General features: G+C 37.3%; 1 protein-coding gene across 1 annotated transcript in view; it reads right to left on the reverse strand.

The window, feature by feature from the left end:
* The window catches only part of LIX1 (limb and CNS expressed 1), a 59,766-nt gene extending 44,418 nt beyond the window's left edge, over positions 1-15,348 (reverse strand). The window contains exon 1 of the mRNA XM_082378420.1: positions 6,213-15,348. Within this exon, the coding sequence (XP_082234546.1) occupies positions 6,213-6,294 (82 nt within the window). The 5' untranslated portion in view covers positions 6,295-15,348. The remainder of the gene's footprint in view (positions 1-6,212) is intronic.
* Positions 15,349-15,452: the final 104 nt, after the last annotated feature.

Raw genomic sequence — 15,452 nt, forward strand, 5'->3', positions numbered from 1 at the left:
TTTTGTGAGGGAGAAAATAAACAAATCAGCCACCAGAAAAGTCTGTTGTGCACCTGCTAGGTGCCTGGCCCTGTGGGAGACACCTTGGGGGTTACATAGAAGTGCAAGGTATGGCTTTGCCCTCCTGGGACTTCCAACTTAGGTGTGGACAAAAACATGCCGGCAAAACTATAACTCATAGTACAGAGGCACATGAGAAAAATGTAGACTACACTATACAGCCCGTAAGTGCGAAAGAGGTGGTGACTAGATGATGGGTTCCCACAGCTGCATTAATGGGATGAGATCAAAATAGGGATCAACTGATTATCATCCCAGTAGAAAAAAAAAAGCAAAACCATAATTCAAACAGTATTCTAAGGACACCAGAGAGAGAATGTAGAAAACTACAGGGAGCGTAATAATTGCCTATTTTTTTATTATTAAACTTTCAGTAGGATTCTTTTTTTTTTTTTTTTTCTTTTAAAATAGGATTTTTAAAACTGCCTTGACAGACTAAAGTTATATGAGCATTTGAACATGGAAGAAAAGAAATAAGAGCCTTTGGGGTTAAAACACCAATATGAAATGTATTAAATAAAGAAGATTCTTTTATGAAAGGCTTCTAAAGTTGTCTTACATTTCTTAAATCAATCTGTAGCACATAATCAGTAAAACCGTATCATTTAAACAGAAAAATCATAACTTAGAAACTCACCCTTGTGCAGCTGTATCCTATTATGGGCTGTAACTTAACACATGAGTTTCATAAGTTGTTAAAGTTGAGTTCAGGCTAACAAATCTTAACTGTTAAAAAAAAAAGCCTATGGTGAGATGAGACAGCAGACCATGAAGAGGCACCAGATTTGATCACAGGATGGGTGTCACTCATTTTATTTTGATTTGTTAAATCTTATTTATATATTAAGAAATAAATGTATTAAGACAGATATGGCCATTAAGTGATCAAGAAGCCATTTCTTTTTTTCCATTTTGAAAAATTTTCCTCTGGCACTAAGACTTTCAGTATTTAAACTCTGCCAAATGTATCTTTACTGAAAAAAGGAGAACAGTGCTTATGCCACAGATAGCTGAAATGAAATCTGCATTTTTCTTTTAGTATAAATTCAAATAAAAATAGTTGTGTCCTGTAATAAATAAAGTAAAACTAGCTTTTGAATAGGCTTCTTCAGTAGAACGGACATCCACAGTTTAGATGCTAAAATTATCAAAGAGTTCAAATTATTGTAATTAAGATGCCATCATTAATCCAAATTGAGCTAGCAAACAGTGGAGTTTTTTGTTTTTTCGTTTTTTTTATAACTTCACTTTTTTAAAAAAATAAATAAATTTATTTATTTATTTTTGGCTGCGTTGGGTCTTCATTGCTGCACACGGGCTTTCTCTAGTTGCGGAGAGCGGGGGCTACTCTTCCTTGTGGTGTGTGGGCTTCATCACTGCTGTGGCTTCTCTTGTTGTGGAGCACGGACTCTAGGCGTGCGGGCTTCAGTAGTTGTGGCATGTGGGCTCAGTAGTTGTGGCACATGGGCTTAGTTGCTCCGTGGCATGTGGGATCTTCCCGGACCAGGGATCGATTCCATGTTCCCACCACTGGCAGGCGGATTCTTAATCACTGCACCACCACGGAAGTCCCTGTTTTTTGTTTTTTAACCATGCTCTTTCCAGCACACTTTCTGTGGTGGAATGCAATGCAATACGTGTAGGAATTTTACTGCACAAGTGCCTTCATCCCTCACATCCTACTCCATTCCTTTATGTGAAATGCAAAAACCATAAATGTATCATCAAATTTATAGATTTTAGATAACTACTCTAAAAAGCATGGGATGGGGAAAATACTTGACTCCTGAGAATTTTTCCTCTCTTGCATTCCATACAGCCAGATTCATGATTACTAAGATGTTTTTAATAGCTCTATAGTATGGTCCAATTTTTCCAAAGGGTAAAAATGTACTTTTTGAAGTATTCACCTAACTGGTATAAATACAACCTTTCATGCAGAAAATGTCTCCTCAAATGGAAGAGTTAATGCACTTCAAATATGTGAGAAATTTTTCTTCTAATTGTGCAATGTTTAGTTAAATGTTCCACCGTATTTTTTCATTATAAAATTTTGGGAAACATTAGCGAAATCTAACACTTCACTTTATAAATCAGTGCTAGAAACCAACATGTTCTCATGGCTTTAATGACAACTAAGATAGTTTTTAACTATCTGAAAAAGTTTGCCTTGATTTTGGCCTTTATTTAGTGAAAGTGGTTTCTCCCTATAGGCATGTATTGCATCTTGCCTGAATGGGCAAAAGGATTCTTGCTGTGAAAAATCTGCAATTCTCTCCAGCTTAGTATCAGGAAGTGTACCTGCAGCAGATGTCAATATAATCTTTTCCCCAATACAACATGAGGCCATACACTTCCAGAACTAATCTACGATCACTGCTAACTCTAATGGACCCCTGTTGCTTACACTTGAGCGTGACTCCACCTGCCTTCTCAGCCTTGTCTCCACCTCCCCTGATGCATTGTTCCTGTATTGCCTGATCTGCCTTTGGACAAACTGTCCTCTCTCCTCAAAAATGCCCTTCCCTTATTACTCTCCTGTTACACTCCTGTTCAGATATGCCTATTTAATGGGCTCTCTCCATACACCCAGAAGAGTCCATTTCAGTTCCACGTCTGTTTTCCTAACAGATACTGCCATGACAGCACAAACGACATGGTAATGTAACACCTCTGAGAGGCAATGTCTTGCAGTGGCTAAAGGTGAGAGGTTGGAAGATAGAATTTGAATCCTGGCTCTATCATTTTATTAGGTGTGGCCTTGGGCAAGTCACCTTAACCTCCACAAGCCTCAGTTCTCTCACCTATAAATCAATAGTACCTATGTTATTGGCTTGCTGTGAAGAGTAAACGTTCTTAGCGTAGTGCCTTAATCACATGATGAGGACTGACATCCTAGCATTACTATTAATGCATGAAGGAGGATCCCAAGATGGCAGATAAGCATATTATGCTCTTGTAATTTGAAGAGTTAACGCTCAGAGTAGGATCTGAAAGTGCAGACATCTTGAAATCATGGGGCGGTGATTTCCTTTGGGAAAGCATGTGAGAAATTGTTAAACAGGGGCAAACAGATAGTAAGCTCACACACAAACTCTCAAAACAGCTGACAAGGGCTGCTTTCAGGATAGCTCATCTTTGGTTGTGACACATGACACATGAAAAGAAACTGGATGTTGCACAAAGCCAAGAATGAAGGGCAACATGGATATATGCCTTAATTTCTCGGCAAAGAGATTCTGTCTGGTGGTAGAGACACCCAGAGATACTTGTTACAAAATGGAAACCTTGAGGTAGTGGAGAACAGTCCAGTGTCAGCTTAGATGAGCAAATTACAAACTAAGAGCCCACCTCATTTAAAATTTCTTTCCATTATTTTTCATTTGAAATGCAAAATAGAGAAAAAGGGAAAAAATGTCATGAAATTTATTTCCTTTCAGGAAAGAAAACAAAAAACAAATTACAACTTTTGCCAGATGAACACCTGTCTAAAACAAATGAGAGGTTTAATGCATTACAAAATGCCACTTGGAGGGCCTCCTTGGCTGAGAAAAACATTCATATTTTATTTCCTTAAATGAATGTAACTATCCCCATGTGCATCGGTCTCAGACCAGAAAACTCTCTGGGTACTTTTCCTGACCAACTTGAAGAGAAAATTCAATTTACTATTGCTTGTTTTTAAACAAATCAAAAGCCAAGGGAGGGCAACAAATTAATCAAATGATCGTTTACATTCCTTGTATTATATGTTTCTGAAGGATAAAGAGAAAAAAACTGCCTTTGCATCATAGAAGAGAAATTTAGAAAAACACTTTTAGAATGTTATTATTGTTTTTTTATGCTCCTTTGTTCAACTGTGCATGGTTTTAAGCATTGTTGAATTGGTTTTTCATCTGGTAGGGAAGCAAGGTAGCAATTTTTCTTAAGGAATTGGCAGTGATGTGTTCAAGTGCTTAGCTCTTTCCTTCCGGCAAAAAGAGACTGGCCTGGGGTGGGGGAAAAGGAGCCAAGAGTGACTAGGAGGAGAGGAGACTGCTTAGAATCTGCTATTCAAGGTTGATAGCAGCTTTTTACAGGCTGTGTAAAGCAGGATTGTGGTGGCAGCAACTTATGGGTGTGCCAAAGAAAATGAGTCCATGTGCTAAACCCTGGCACATGCATGGTAGGTGGCCAAGGCATGGCATAGGCCCTAGGCAGACTTGTGATGTCTGCCCCAGAAAGTAAGTGAAACTGTTCCCATTTATTCCATGAGGATGTTGAGTGGTTGGATGTTTGGATATCATAAAAACCCCTGGCACAGAAATCTGCCATTTGGCTTACTTTCATTTAGTCATTTTTCAGATTAGAAACACCTGAAGGGAGAGGCTCAGAAGTTAAAATTCACACCTATTAAGCCATGCAAGCAGTTGCAGAGTGGCAGCCCATTCTAGGGTAAGCAGGCAATGCTATCTGATGAAATTTAAGTTCTATGTTAAGGAATGAAATATATAAAACAGGACACTTCTTTGCTTTTCCATATAAAAGAGTTCCCACAAAGGCCTGGATGATGGAACCTAATGTATGTTTTATTTTAATCCATTTCTATTTTATTCTCTCTGGTAAACTGTAAACAATTGCTGGGATTTAGTTCAGTTCAAAAAGTGGGCCATATAATTTCAGATTAAATTTCTTAAATTCACAATGAACTCAGTGAAAAATTTCACCTCTATTTCCTTTTACTGTTTCTACTATCCAAACCTTCACCACATGATCCCTGGTCCTCTACAGTTTATCCAAAGTCTTAGGCAGGTCAAGATCCTTTCTACCCTTCACTAGTGAATTCAGTGCTATTGTAGGAGAGAGGCATTCTTTCCTCCCCTTTTCACTTAAAAAAAACATGCCAAACCTGAATAGACTCCAGGCTAGACTGGGGGAGGGAGTGATTTTTATTAGTTCTAACATAGCTATTGACACATGCTTGAAGACAATATTTAAAAGAAAGCAAGAAAGTAAGAAAGCAAGAGAAAGAGTAAGAGGAGTAAGAAAGCAAAATAAAGAAAGGAAGAAAGAAAAAAGAAAGAAAAAGCAGGCTTTCACTTTATGCCTTAGTGGGCAAATGGGTTACAATTTAATTTCTAAGAAGAAAATTTTATAGAATAAAATTGCCTAACATTTCTTTCTCTTCATCACACATATGAGAAATATAAACTAAAAGGACATCTGGAAACGAACATTATTCAGCAATCAGAAAGCAAAAATACAAACCGTTGATGTTTTGATGGAGACAAACATACGAGATTCACAAAGAAGAAAGCTGTAACTTATTGAAGTAAAAAAAAAAAAAAATTCCATATGCATTTTACCTTTTGGGCAGTTCCATAGCAAAGTTCTGTTTCAGAAGCCCTTTGTAATATGAAACCCACTGTAGATAAGATACAAGGTGAAGAGAGTCTGTTTTGCAGCAGCAGGAAATCAAATTGGTTCCAGAAACAAAGTTACATGATAAATGGTCTAATAGTATTGCTAGAATTGGAAATCTTGATTGAATTATTTTTCATAACCATTAAAAAAAGATTTTGAAATAACTTTGCCATAGCTGTTTAGATTTTTTTGGGGGGGGAGGGGGAGGGCGTTGTTGCAGAAGTGGGAAGACATCTCATTTTACTGGCCTTTTAACTAAAGTGTTATAATTTGTTATCAAAATTTAAGAGCTCAGTGGTGATTTATTAACTTGTTTGCAACAAAAATTTTCAAACACAATAGTTTTTTTAACATAACTAATATATGGTATGGAGGATTAAACAGGTTAAAAAAGAGATATACTTTATTATCATATTCAAGTTATTTTTAGTTTTAATCCTAGTACCAATCAGTCTTGATTTATTTAAAAATCATCTGGAAAAGTTCATTAAGTCTTAGGCGAATCTTAGATTTTAAGACAGACTTCTAAACGGTTAACAAGATGTATCACTGACAAAATATCCCAGCGACTGATACCCGTAGGTGAAATGAAATTATTCTGTCTGAAGTCAGGAATGAGTTAAATACCACTTAGACCACAGCACACGACTACAGAGATTTAGGAGAAAACATACTTAAATAGGATGTGACTAGACGTTTAGGACTATTTTCTAAAAAAGTCAAAAAACGTTTTTCCCTTCAGTACTTACAGTCTTTGAAGACTAGAGCCGGGTCTCTGTGAGGCAAGACTTGGGCAATGATGTGTCTCAAGGATTCCAAGGTTCTGTCCATCTTGGGTCTGCCTGTGCGAGCCTGCTGCACAGTGTCCTCATGCCTGAATTCTTGCAGTCCTGGTCTGAATTTGTGCAGCTCATTGATGCACAGGATTACCAAAGAATCTCTTTTAACATCTGCCAATCAGACATTTCCCAGAATCTAAAGACCCCTCAGGGGGCCCTCCTCCCAGGCTCACTTATCTTTGTTGTATGCTGAGCTAATTAGCTCAAAAGGCTGGCTGACAGGCGGGTTCCCATTGCTTCCTTCTGTTAAACACACCCACCTACAGGCTAGCTGGGGAAGCTCACTAATCATGGGAACAGCTTTCCTCTCCAACCAGATTTTGCCTGAATGGTGTGCAGCTTTCTGACTTCCATATTTCTTTTGGTCACTCATCTTCTAATGTGCTGTCTTCAGGTATATAGAAGCAAGAAGGTTATTTCTCAGGAAAGTTTCCTTAGTAGCAAAGGAGTTTCCAGCTCAGGACTTCCAGCGCAGAATCAGTATAATCTAAATTCTTCTCGGTAAAGAAGTGCTGTAAAGATTGTGGATGTAGCCAGGCACCAGATCATGTATTGTATTTGAATTCAGGAGCATCTCTTTGGGAGCCAGGTGTTTAATTTTTTCACCCACCCAAATTATAGTCACTTTTGATGGGCAGTGGCAAGTAAAATCTCATAGTCTGTGTTTTGACTTGGCTGGGAACGTTTGTTTCCCTCTTTATCCTTCGAGGCAAATCGTTCCCAAGATTGACTTTAATGAATTCTGATATCATTCACTTCCTTTCATGATAACTTTTTATATTAAAAATTTCAGGAGAAGTAAAAATATATTTTTCAAAGAATATAGGTGGTTATGAAAATATCTGAAGAAAACAAAGCTGCTTTTTCTACCGATGTCCTACACCACTCACAACAATGTTAAATAGTCCTTCCACAGGAGACATGTCATAGAATTCTACTGCAGTGATAAGGGTTTAAACCAGATATAAAAGAACTGATTTCAGTGGCTGTAACCTATGTTAGTTGTTGATGCCTTGTTGAGGACTTCCTCACTTTTATTTAAGATATTTTTCCAGGGTAGGCACAGGAGATCGCTTTCCAATGTTCTTTCCAATACTCAGATTCCATAATTGTGTTGTACTATATGATTAACTGAAACCGGTTCTTTAAAGACTATATAAAATATTTTCCATGTGATCAGTTTCTTCGGCTAGTTGGTAGAAGCGGTGGGCTTAATAAAAGGAAACAGAAGGAATGAGGCTGTAATAGTAATTCCTATTATAATGACCATCACTTAGTAAAATGCCCACAGAGAGTATGCATATGTCACACACAACAGACATATAGGGTTGCCCCAGAGTGCAAAGATATTATAAAAAAAGAAATTGAAAGAAGTCGCACTTCTTTCATAGGGTCCCGAAGTGTACTTTACATGGGCTGTAACAAATAGGAAATCATCAATGTCCTTGCCATCCAGTTCATAATTTAAAAGAGAAAATAGATGGTTTGTAGACAAAAAATTATTATATATTGATTGGATATGAAGCATAAATGAAAGCAAATATTTTCAGTGTGACACTGAGTTAGAAACCAAGATATTTTAGGTTCCCATTAGAGGAACAGAAAAAATAATATGGACTTCTCAGAGGTGTGAGACTAATAATATAAAAGTAGAAAAATTAGAAATAAGTCTGGGATTTCAATCACTAATGGACTTTTTATGGGCTTAAATTTAATTCCAGTAGTACATAAAGTATTTTGGTTGTGTACTGTGGTGGAAGGAACACTGAATTTGGGATTAGTAAGATCTAGGACTTGATTTTAGTTATCTGTATAACTTTGAAGAAGTCACTTATCTTCTCTGGACTCAGAGTCCTCATCTAGAAAATTAGGGGTTTGAGCCAGATGCTCTCTTTCAGATCCAACATCTATGATACTGTGGGTATATTACAAATGAGCACAAATATTATCATACATTTTCTAGCCTTCTGGAAAGTCATATATTTATTTCCTAAAAGCTAGACTGTCTTCAAACAAATCACTGCTATTCTCATCGTCAACTTCATACCCATTCATCAATAGTAAGGGACACATATTCATAGAGTGAATTAAAAGATACTCACCACTAATGCTAACTAAAATGAAGGGTAAACATTTATTAATAAAACTTATCTTCAACCTCCATAAGATTTTTTTAAAAAGGCAAACTGTGAACATCTGCTTAGAGAACCCCAAAACAACTTTGCAAAGATAATTTCATAAAGATATCATGATCTTTATTGGGTTATATTTTAAGAAATAATAATAAAAAAAGAATTCTAGAAAGGTGGATATACAACATTCCAATTGGATAGTATATTTTCTTCTTTCTCATTAGGCCCAGTTCTTCAGCAGATGTTTTCTGAAGCCTTTGCATATTCACTTCTTCCTTGTCTGCCCTTAAAGACTTCTACCTTAAAGTGTTATTGTGAGACTGTCTAGAAAAACAACTCAGTGGTTTCTCACCATTCTCTCTGATACAGAAAACACCTGATGAAGATGGAAGAGCCTGAGAAACCCCTGTGCAGTGTGCCTGTTTTAGTACATATTCTACAGTTCACACATTAGATTTCACTGTCAACTGCAACCATCTCTAGTCATATGCCAAAAGCAAAATCAAAGTATTGAAACAGGGTAGATGACTACAGTGAAAACCAAAATGATATTTTTAGAAATCCTGTTAAGAGTACCACTCAGAAATATGAGAAATGGAATCCAACTGACATATTCAGCGTTCAAAATTTATCACCCAATGGTAAAAGTGGAAGGCTGAGTGCAACAGCACACACCAAGCTCCCAGAGAATACCGATAATAATACAGATGAGTAATATTCTTCTTGTTAATTAGTTCATTACAGGTAAAAAATGATAAGGAGGCAGGGGCCACCAACTGAAATAACATCCAGAATGTTAGAAAACATAATAAATGCAGCGAAGAATCATCTTCGGTTGAAAACAGGAAGTACCTTCACTATCCTCCTTGCTGTGTCACTTCATACAATGCTTGGTCCTGGAGGAGGAAGATGGGGTAGGTGAAATAGGAGAGTTGGCTTGTTGATGAGGCTACAGTGACGTTGATGAGAGTACAGGTCCTGAAAGATTTTAGCACAAGGTATGCAAACTCCAAAGAGTAGGCATTAAGTAACTGAGTCTGAGCTTATTTAGAACTATTCAAAACAGAAACAATGGGGAGCGATTGACAGCAGCTCCTTCCAGATTCCAATGGAGATGGGTGGGGGAACTGGCAGGTCCTAAATACCAGATTGGCCGAAGAGGGTCAGAGCCCTGTGCAATGTTGCTGGGGGCTTGGGGGAGGGGGAAGAAGGGCAAGGCTAGGAAGAAACTGACTTTGCAGGGGTAATGACTAATGACTGTTCAGTGTCAGCTTTGTTTAGCCTCATCTAGGAAGAGGCCAGTAGGAGGAATGAAAGGCTGGTTAGCATCAACTTTGTTTACTCTCAACTGCGAAGGAACAAGTAAAAGGAATGAAATGGCTTCTCAGTGTTAATTTGTTTACTCTCAACTGGGAAGAGACCAATGAAATGTTTGAATCAAGGAAGGTATTTATGAGAGGGTCAGTTGGAAAGGCAACTTCAAATTATCAGACAAAAGAAGTTTAAAAACACAGGCAACATAAAAGAACTTTATCTCAGATATTCGTTCATTGATATTTTGCTATATTCAGGAAATCATTATTAAGTACTAATCTGTTGAACTACATGAATAATTAGAAAATTGATAAATCTCCCATCTACAGATTAAAGGAATGTACATTCTCTCATTTTTATAGAAAATTATGAAAAATGCTTTCCTGAAATAATTTCCCTCCCCACCAGATAAAACTACTAGTGAACTGCCCTTTGTCTTTGCCAGGGCAGTCAGAGAACCAAAAAGCACAATGAAAGTAAACACTTCATTTATCTGCACCTTCTGTTTCATATATATTTGGGGATCCTGAATGAGCCCACATCATCTTGATTGTTTTGTGTAACCAATCACCTAGCCCAATCTTGGTATTTTGTCTCCAAAGAGAAGTAAAACTGATTCTTCAAGAAATACTTTAGAGGCCAAAGATATCATTGGAGGAGGCTTTGCTAGTTCACGGGTTAACACTTCCAAGATAAACAGAGTTATTTAAAGGTGGAGGAATTTGGATGTTCAAATTTACGAGATTGGAGATAATGATGCCAAGCTCTTGGGTCATGAGCTATGTGTTCAATGAAAACTGGATTGATTACCTTAACTGTGGCTGGCTGACTTCCAGCATAATAATGTATTTTGAAAAGAAGAGTTAAAAATTTTTTTTAGCTTGTTTTTAGAGTGGACTATGCCAGTGGCCTTTACAACAATGTTTTATCTTTAATAAATGTTTATCTGATTATTGGTTCCTCTCCCTCTCCTTGCATATTCTCACAGGACCACCACCCCTACTCCCCCTGCTTCCCGCTTTCCAGGATAGGAATTTATTTTATTGGTTGTTGGGGAAAAAAAATATAAGCTGCGGCTATAAAATGATCAGATTCATCTTAAAAGAGTTAGCTGAACTCCAGTTAAACAAAAGTCTAAACCACCCGAGTACACTGGTTTTCCTACCATTCAACTTGCCGGTAGCATGAATTCCATCTTTTCTCTCACTCCCAACCTTATTCAGTCTATGTGACTTTGGAAAAGTAATTTTACGTCTAAAGATGTTTTCCCATCTCTAAAATAAGAACTCCAGTTTTATTTTTTTATCTAAAAATAAAAATAAAGATGCGGTCTTCTATAAGGGGCATGCTGGGGGGGTGAGACACACGCCCAGTTTACATGGACTAACTAGACCTACCCTCTTCCTTCTTTAGATAAAGTCATGTTTCTGGGGTATGAGTTGTATGAAATGTTTAAATCTCTGCAACAGTGAGCAAGTTAAAATGAAAATCTAGACTATGAAAAAAATTATATTTGATTAAAACAAACCTAGAGAAAACGTTTTTGGCTATAAACAAATGACAAAACTGAGATTAGTTGATGGCAATGTTAGGTTCAAGCAAGCCAGTAACTTCACTGCTCTATATATTTTAGATGAAGCTTCCTGTAAAGACTGCATCATTAGTATACTCTTAATTCAATTCAGGCCACACTTACGGATATGCTTACATTAAGATAAAAGCCTGGTGCCCATCCATTTCACACTATAAACTATAATTTCCATTTCACTTCCTATGCAGTCACCACCAGAGCAATGCACTTAGCATGCATCCTGCTGACACAGAAGAAACATTATTTCTTTTCAAATTTGTTTAAAGAAGGAGGGATAGGAAACTGTATAGAAAGGGGGCTTATTTTTCCACAAATTGAAAACTGGAGAAAGACCAAGTTAGACCAAAATATATTCTTCTGATCCTCTCAAGGTACCTCATTAGCCTTGAGCTCAAGGAAAAAGAACTACTCCCCCAGCACCACCCTGCTTCCCTTCCACCTCCTCTAAACCAGAAATATTCCACTCAGGGCTTCAGTCTACTGAGATGGGTTTCTTGGGCCCGTGAGAAGATGAAAAGGCCTGTTATGGGAAAAGCAAGTGAAAAAACCCACCCACTTTCTAAAAATGGAGGAACTTTGTGAAAGATAGGACTCAAAGCCTGGACCTGGTTGTGAGGACTCTCTTTTCTCATATCTCCACGGCACCAGGAAGACAAGTCACAGTCTGTGGATCTTAGTGACTTGTAGCATTTAGACCCCTGGGCCGGAAACAAAGGTCTAAACCACCCGAGTACACTGGTTTTCCAACCATTCACCTTGCCGGTAGCATGAATTCCATCTTTTCTCTCACTCCCAACCTTATTCAGTCTATGTGACTTTGGAAAAGTAATTTTACATCTAAAGATGTTTTCCCATCTCTAAAATAAGAACAAGGCAATAAAGACTATAACTCTAGTATGATAGAATAGGATTCTATTCCAGGTTGTCTTAATTGGAATACTTAGGCTGACAAGACAACAGGATAACACTTTAGATACTAGTTTTCCTCCAATCCATTGTCTAACATTGACAAAGTTCCCTTAGTTCTACTGCCTCCTCCCTTTAAAATCAAATAATTGCACTGCTTAAAATCTACAATCACTCTTTTTCCTAATACGTTAAGTTAAACTTAAAATTTTTCATATATAGGATGGATAAACAACGGTCCTACTGTATAGCACAGGGTACTATATTCAATATCCTGTGATAAATAAGAATGGAAAAGAATATGGAAAAATATATATAATTGGGTCACTTTGCTGTACAGCAGAAATTAACACAACACTGTAAATCAACTATACTTCAATAAAATTAAAAAATATATTTTTTCAAAATCTTTAATTTGGACCTCTGCCACACTTTTCCCCATGTACAGTAATAATAAGCATACTACATTGATTTCTGACTTGTGAATTTTCTGCATGATTTCCTGTTAGCAAGCTCTTTCAGTCTACCTATTCAACCAAATCCCCCTTGCCCAAAACAACTCACCAAAGCACTCTGGCCTTTCACTTATCTACTATCCTTGGAATTTCCTCAGCACTAGATCAGTGGTTATCAGGCTCTTTAGTGTAGTCTCTGTATTGTCATGTAACTGTTGTGTGTTTGTTCCTGCCTCTCCAAGAGACCTTCAGTCAACAAAAATTTAAAAACCTGTGTACTCCTTCCCCAGATACCACTTTACACAACACCAAACCACTTGGAAAACTGATGTGGACACGTTTTTTCCTTCCTAATGCAGGCCAAACCTCTTCTACCAACAGCATAGTTATAGTAAGCAGGGTTTTTTTTTTGATTCATTTATTTCAAGTGGTTATTTTTTTTCTAAATGGAAGCACATAATACTGTGACAAATGTCCTAAATATTTATGAGCATGCTCCTATTTATGGGATTAAACCTACAATAATTTGATTCTAAATGTTACATAAAGTTAATTTTAATGTCATCAGGATTTATAATACTAAGGTAAAAGAAAAACTTAAGATCTTTAAAACATATCAATATTAGTCTTTTTGAGTGTTGTAGGCTTTGGAGTTATTCCCACACTCCCGGTTATTATGCATCTGTGCAGCTCATGACTATTCTGAACTTTACCTCATCCCCAGCCATTACAGTTGCATAGTACTTCATAAAACACATCAAGGGCAAACTAAGATATGGCCTGATGCTCTCTAGGGAGTTGTTCTGAGGAAGGATGAAGAACAATGAAGATGGTGAGCCTTAGCCTACCCAGAGCACTGAATGTGACATGAAACAAACCTACACCTCAGGGAAGTGCTCTCTGTGAGAACCTAATGAACTCAACCCCTTATCCTGTGGAAATGGCTGATAAAACTGTGAGGCAGCAGGTTTACCTGCTAAGTTTTTTAATTAGGCAACTATGTGTTTTGTCAGAAAATTTACAGTGCACTTAACTAAAAGAAGGATTATCTTGAACTGCACTAACCTTCCAGTTAGTACCCTTTAAAGATCTTTATGATTCTGGAGAAAGCTCAGAAGCCATCTGTACGCCAAAGAACAGACTGATGGTTACCAACACCGCAAACTTGGCACAAATACAAACTGCATACCTTGCAGGAAAAGCTTATTTCAAGGGAACATCAAGTAGACAATGGAAAGCTGCAAAGTATCTGTGTGTCTTGATAAAATCATAGTTGAAATACCTTGAAAAATGGAAAGATTCCCCTGGAATCTCCCTTTTGGTAACCTTAAGTCATTTGAACAATACATACACTAAACATAGTCAGCCCTCTGTATCCTTAGATGCAGAACCCGCTGAGATGGAGGACCCACCGTCTGTGCTTTTATCTAAGGGACTTGAGCATGAGAGGATTTTGATACCCACAGGTGGTCCTAGAACCAATCCCCAGGGGATACTGAGGGACCAGCATCAAGCACTGTGCTAAGCTCCTGTAAGGTGTTATTTCATTTAATCTTCAGAACAACCTTGAGACAGGGACCATTAAATGTATTCATTTACAGATCAAAAAAGCGAGGTTACAGAGGCTACAGAAGGTACCTGAGAAGTGGTAGAACCAGGATTTAAATTTGAAACTCCCAGATTCAACAAGTGTTTTGAGTCACAATACAGTTTTACTATATTAGTAGTAGACTTAAAATTTTTTCTTATTGTTTATTATGGATGTTTTAAAATGTGAGGGCTACATCTTGTCTGATTAAGGCAAAGTCTCTAATTTCTAAATGATGGCTACTCAAAAACATCTTTTAAAAATCACTGTGATTGGACCCAGAATAATTTGTTTAGGTTTGTACATTTAACTAATTTGTTCTGTAACTCACAGGAAATCTTAGGCTATTAAGGGCAAGCACTATGTTTATTTGCCTTCTAAGTTCCTCAACTAGTAGTTAAGCTTTTTATGTAATAGGTACCCAAAAAGTGGACTGAGTCAACTGAACAAAGCTGAGTAGGGTGAAGTCATATAGTTTCCCAAATTGCTTTTGAAACTTTTAATATAAGAAAATGTATTCCAAAATAAATATTCTGTGGTTATATTATGCTGTCTTCAACATTGTTATTAAAATGCTTTAAAGTAGATTATAAAAAATGAATATCTGAATTTAAAGACATACCTAAAATTCAAAGCTATGTAAATACTTTCAAAATTAGTATAATTTTCAAGGGAATTAGATTTGACATTTTCTTGCATCTGTATTATTACAGTGAATTTATTAGATAGGTCTTGTGAAGGAAGAGCAGAATTAATTTTGCAAAGGTTAAAGGGAATCTGCTGTCTTTGTCAATCTTGGAAAAGAATCTGCTGTTGTATCTCCTGGCCAATGCTAACTACAGATGCAAGTAATTCAAAGACATCCTGGCTGGTGACTGTGGGGCGACACTGCCATCTAGTGGCCATTTTTCACTGCAGGTGACATCCCTCTTCCGGGCCATGCTGTTGTCGGAGACTGGATTATCATCAGGTACATGTACCTAAGAACCCACTTTCACACCTCACTAGATTAAAGTCTTTGAGGGAGAAACCATGCCTTATGTATTTTCTTTCTTCCTGCACCCAGTGAAGTGAGTACAGCTGAACGCGGGGCCTAATTAGGGACAATGACCCCCAATCCAGTTGAAAATCCACCTATAACTTTACAATCAGCCCTCCCACATC

Source organism: Balaenoptera borealis (genome assembly GCF_965194805.1).
Source record: "Balaenoptera borealis genome assembly, chromosome: 2".
Taxonomy (NCBI): Eukaryota; Metazoa; Chordata; class Mammalia; order Artiodactyla; family Balaenopteridae; genus Balaenoptera; species Balaenoptera borealis.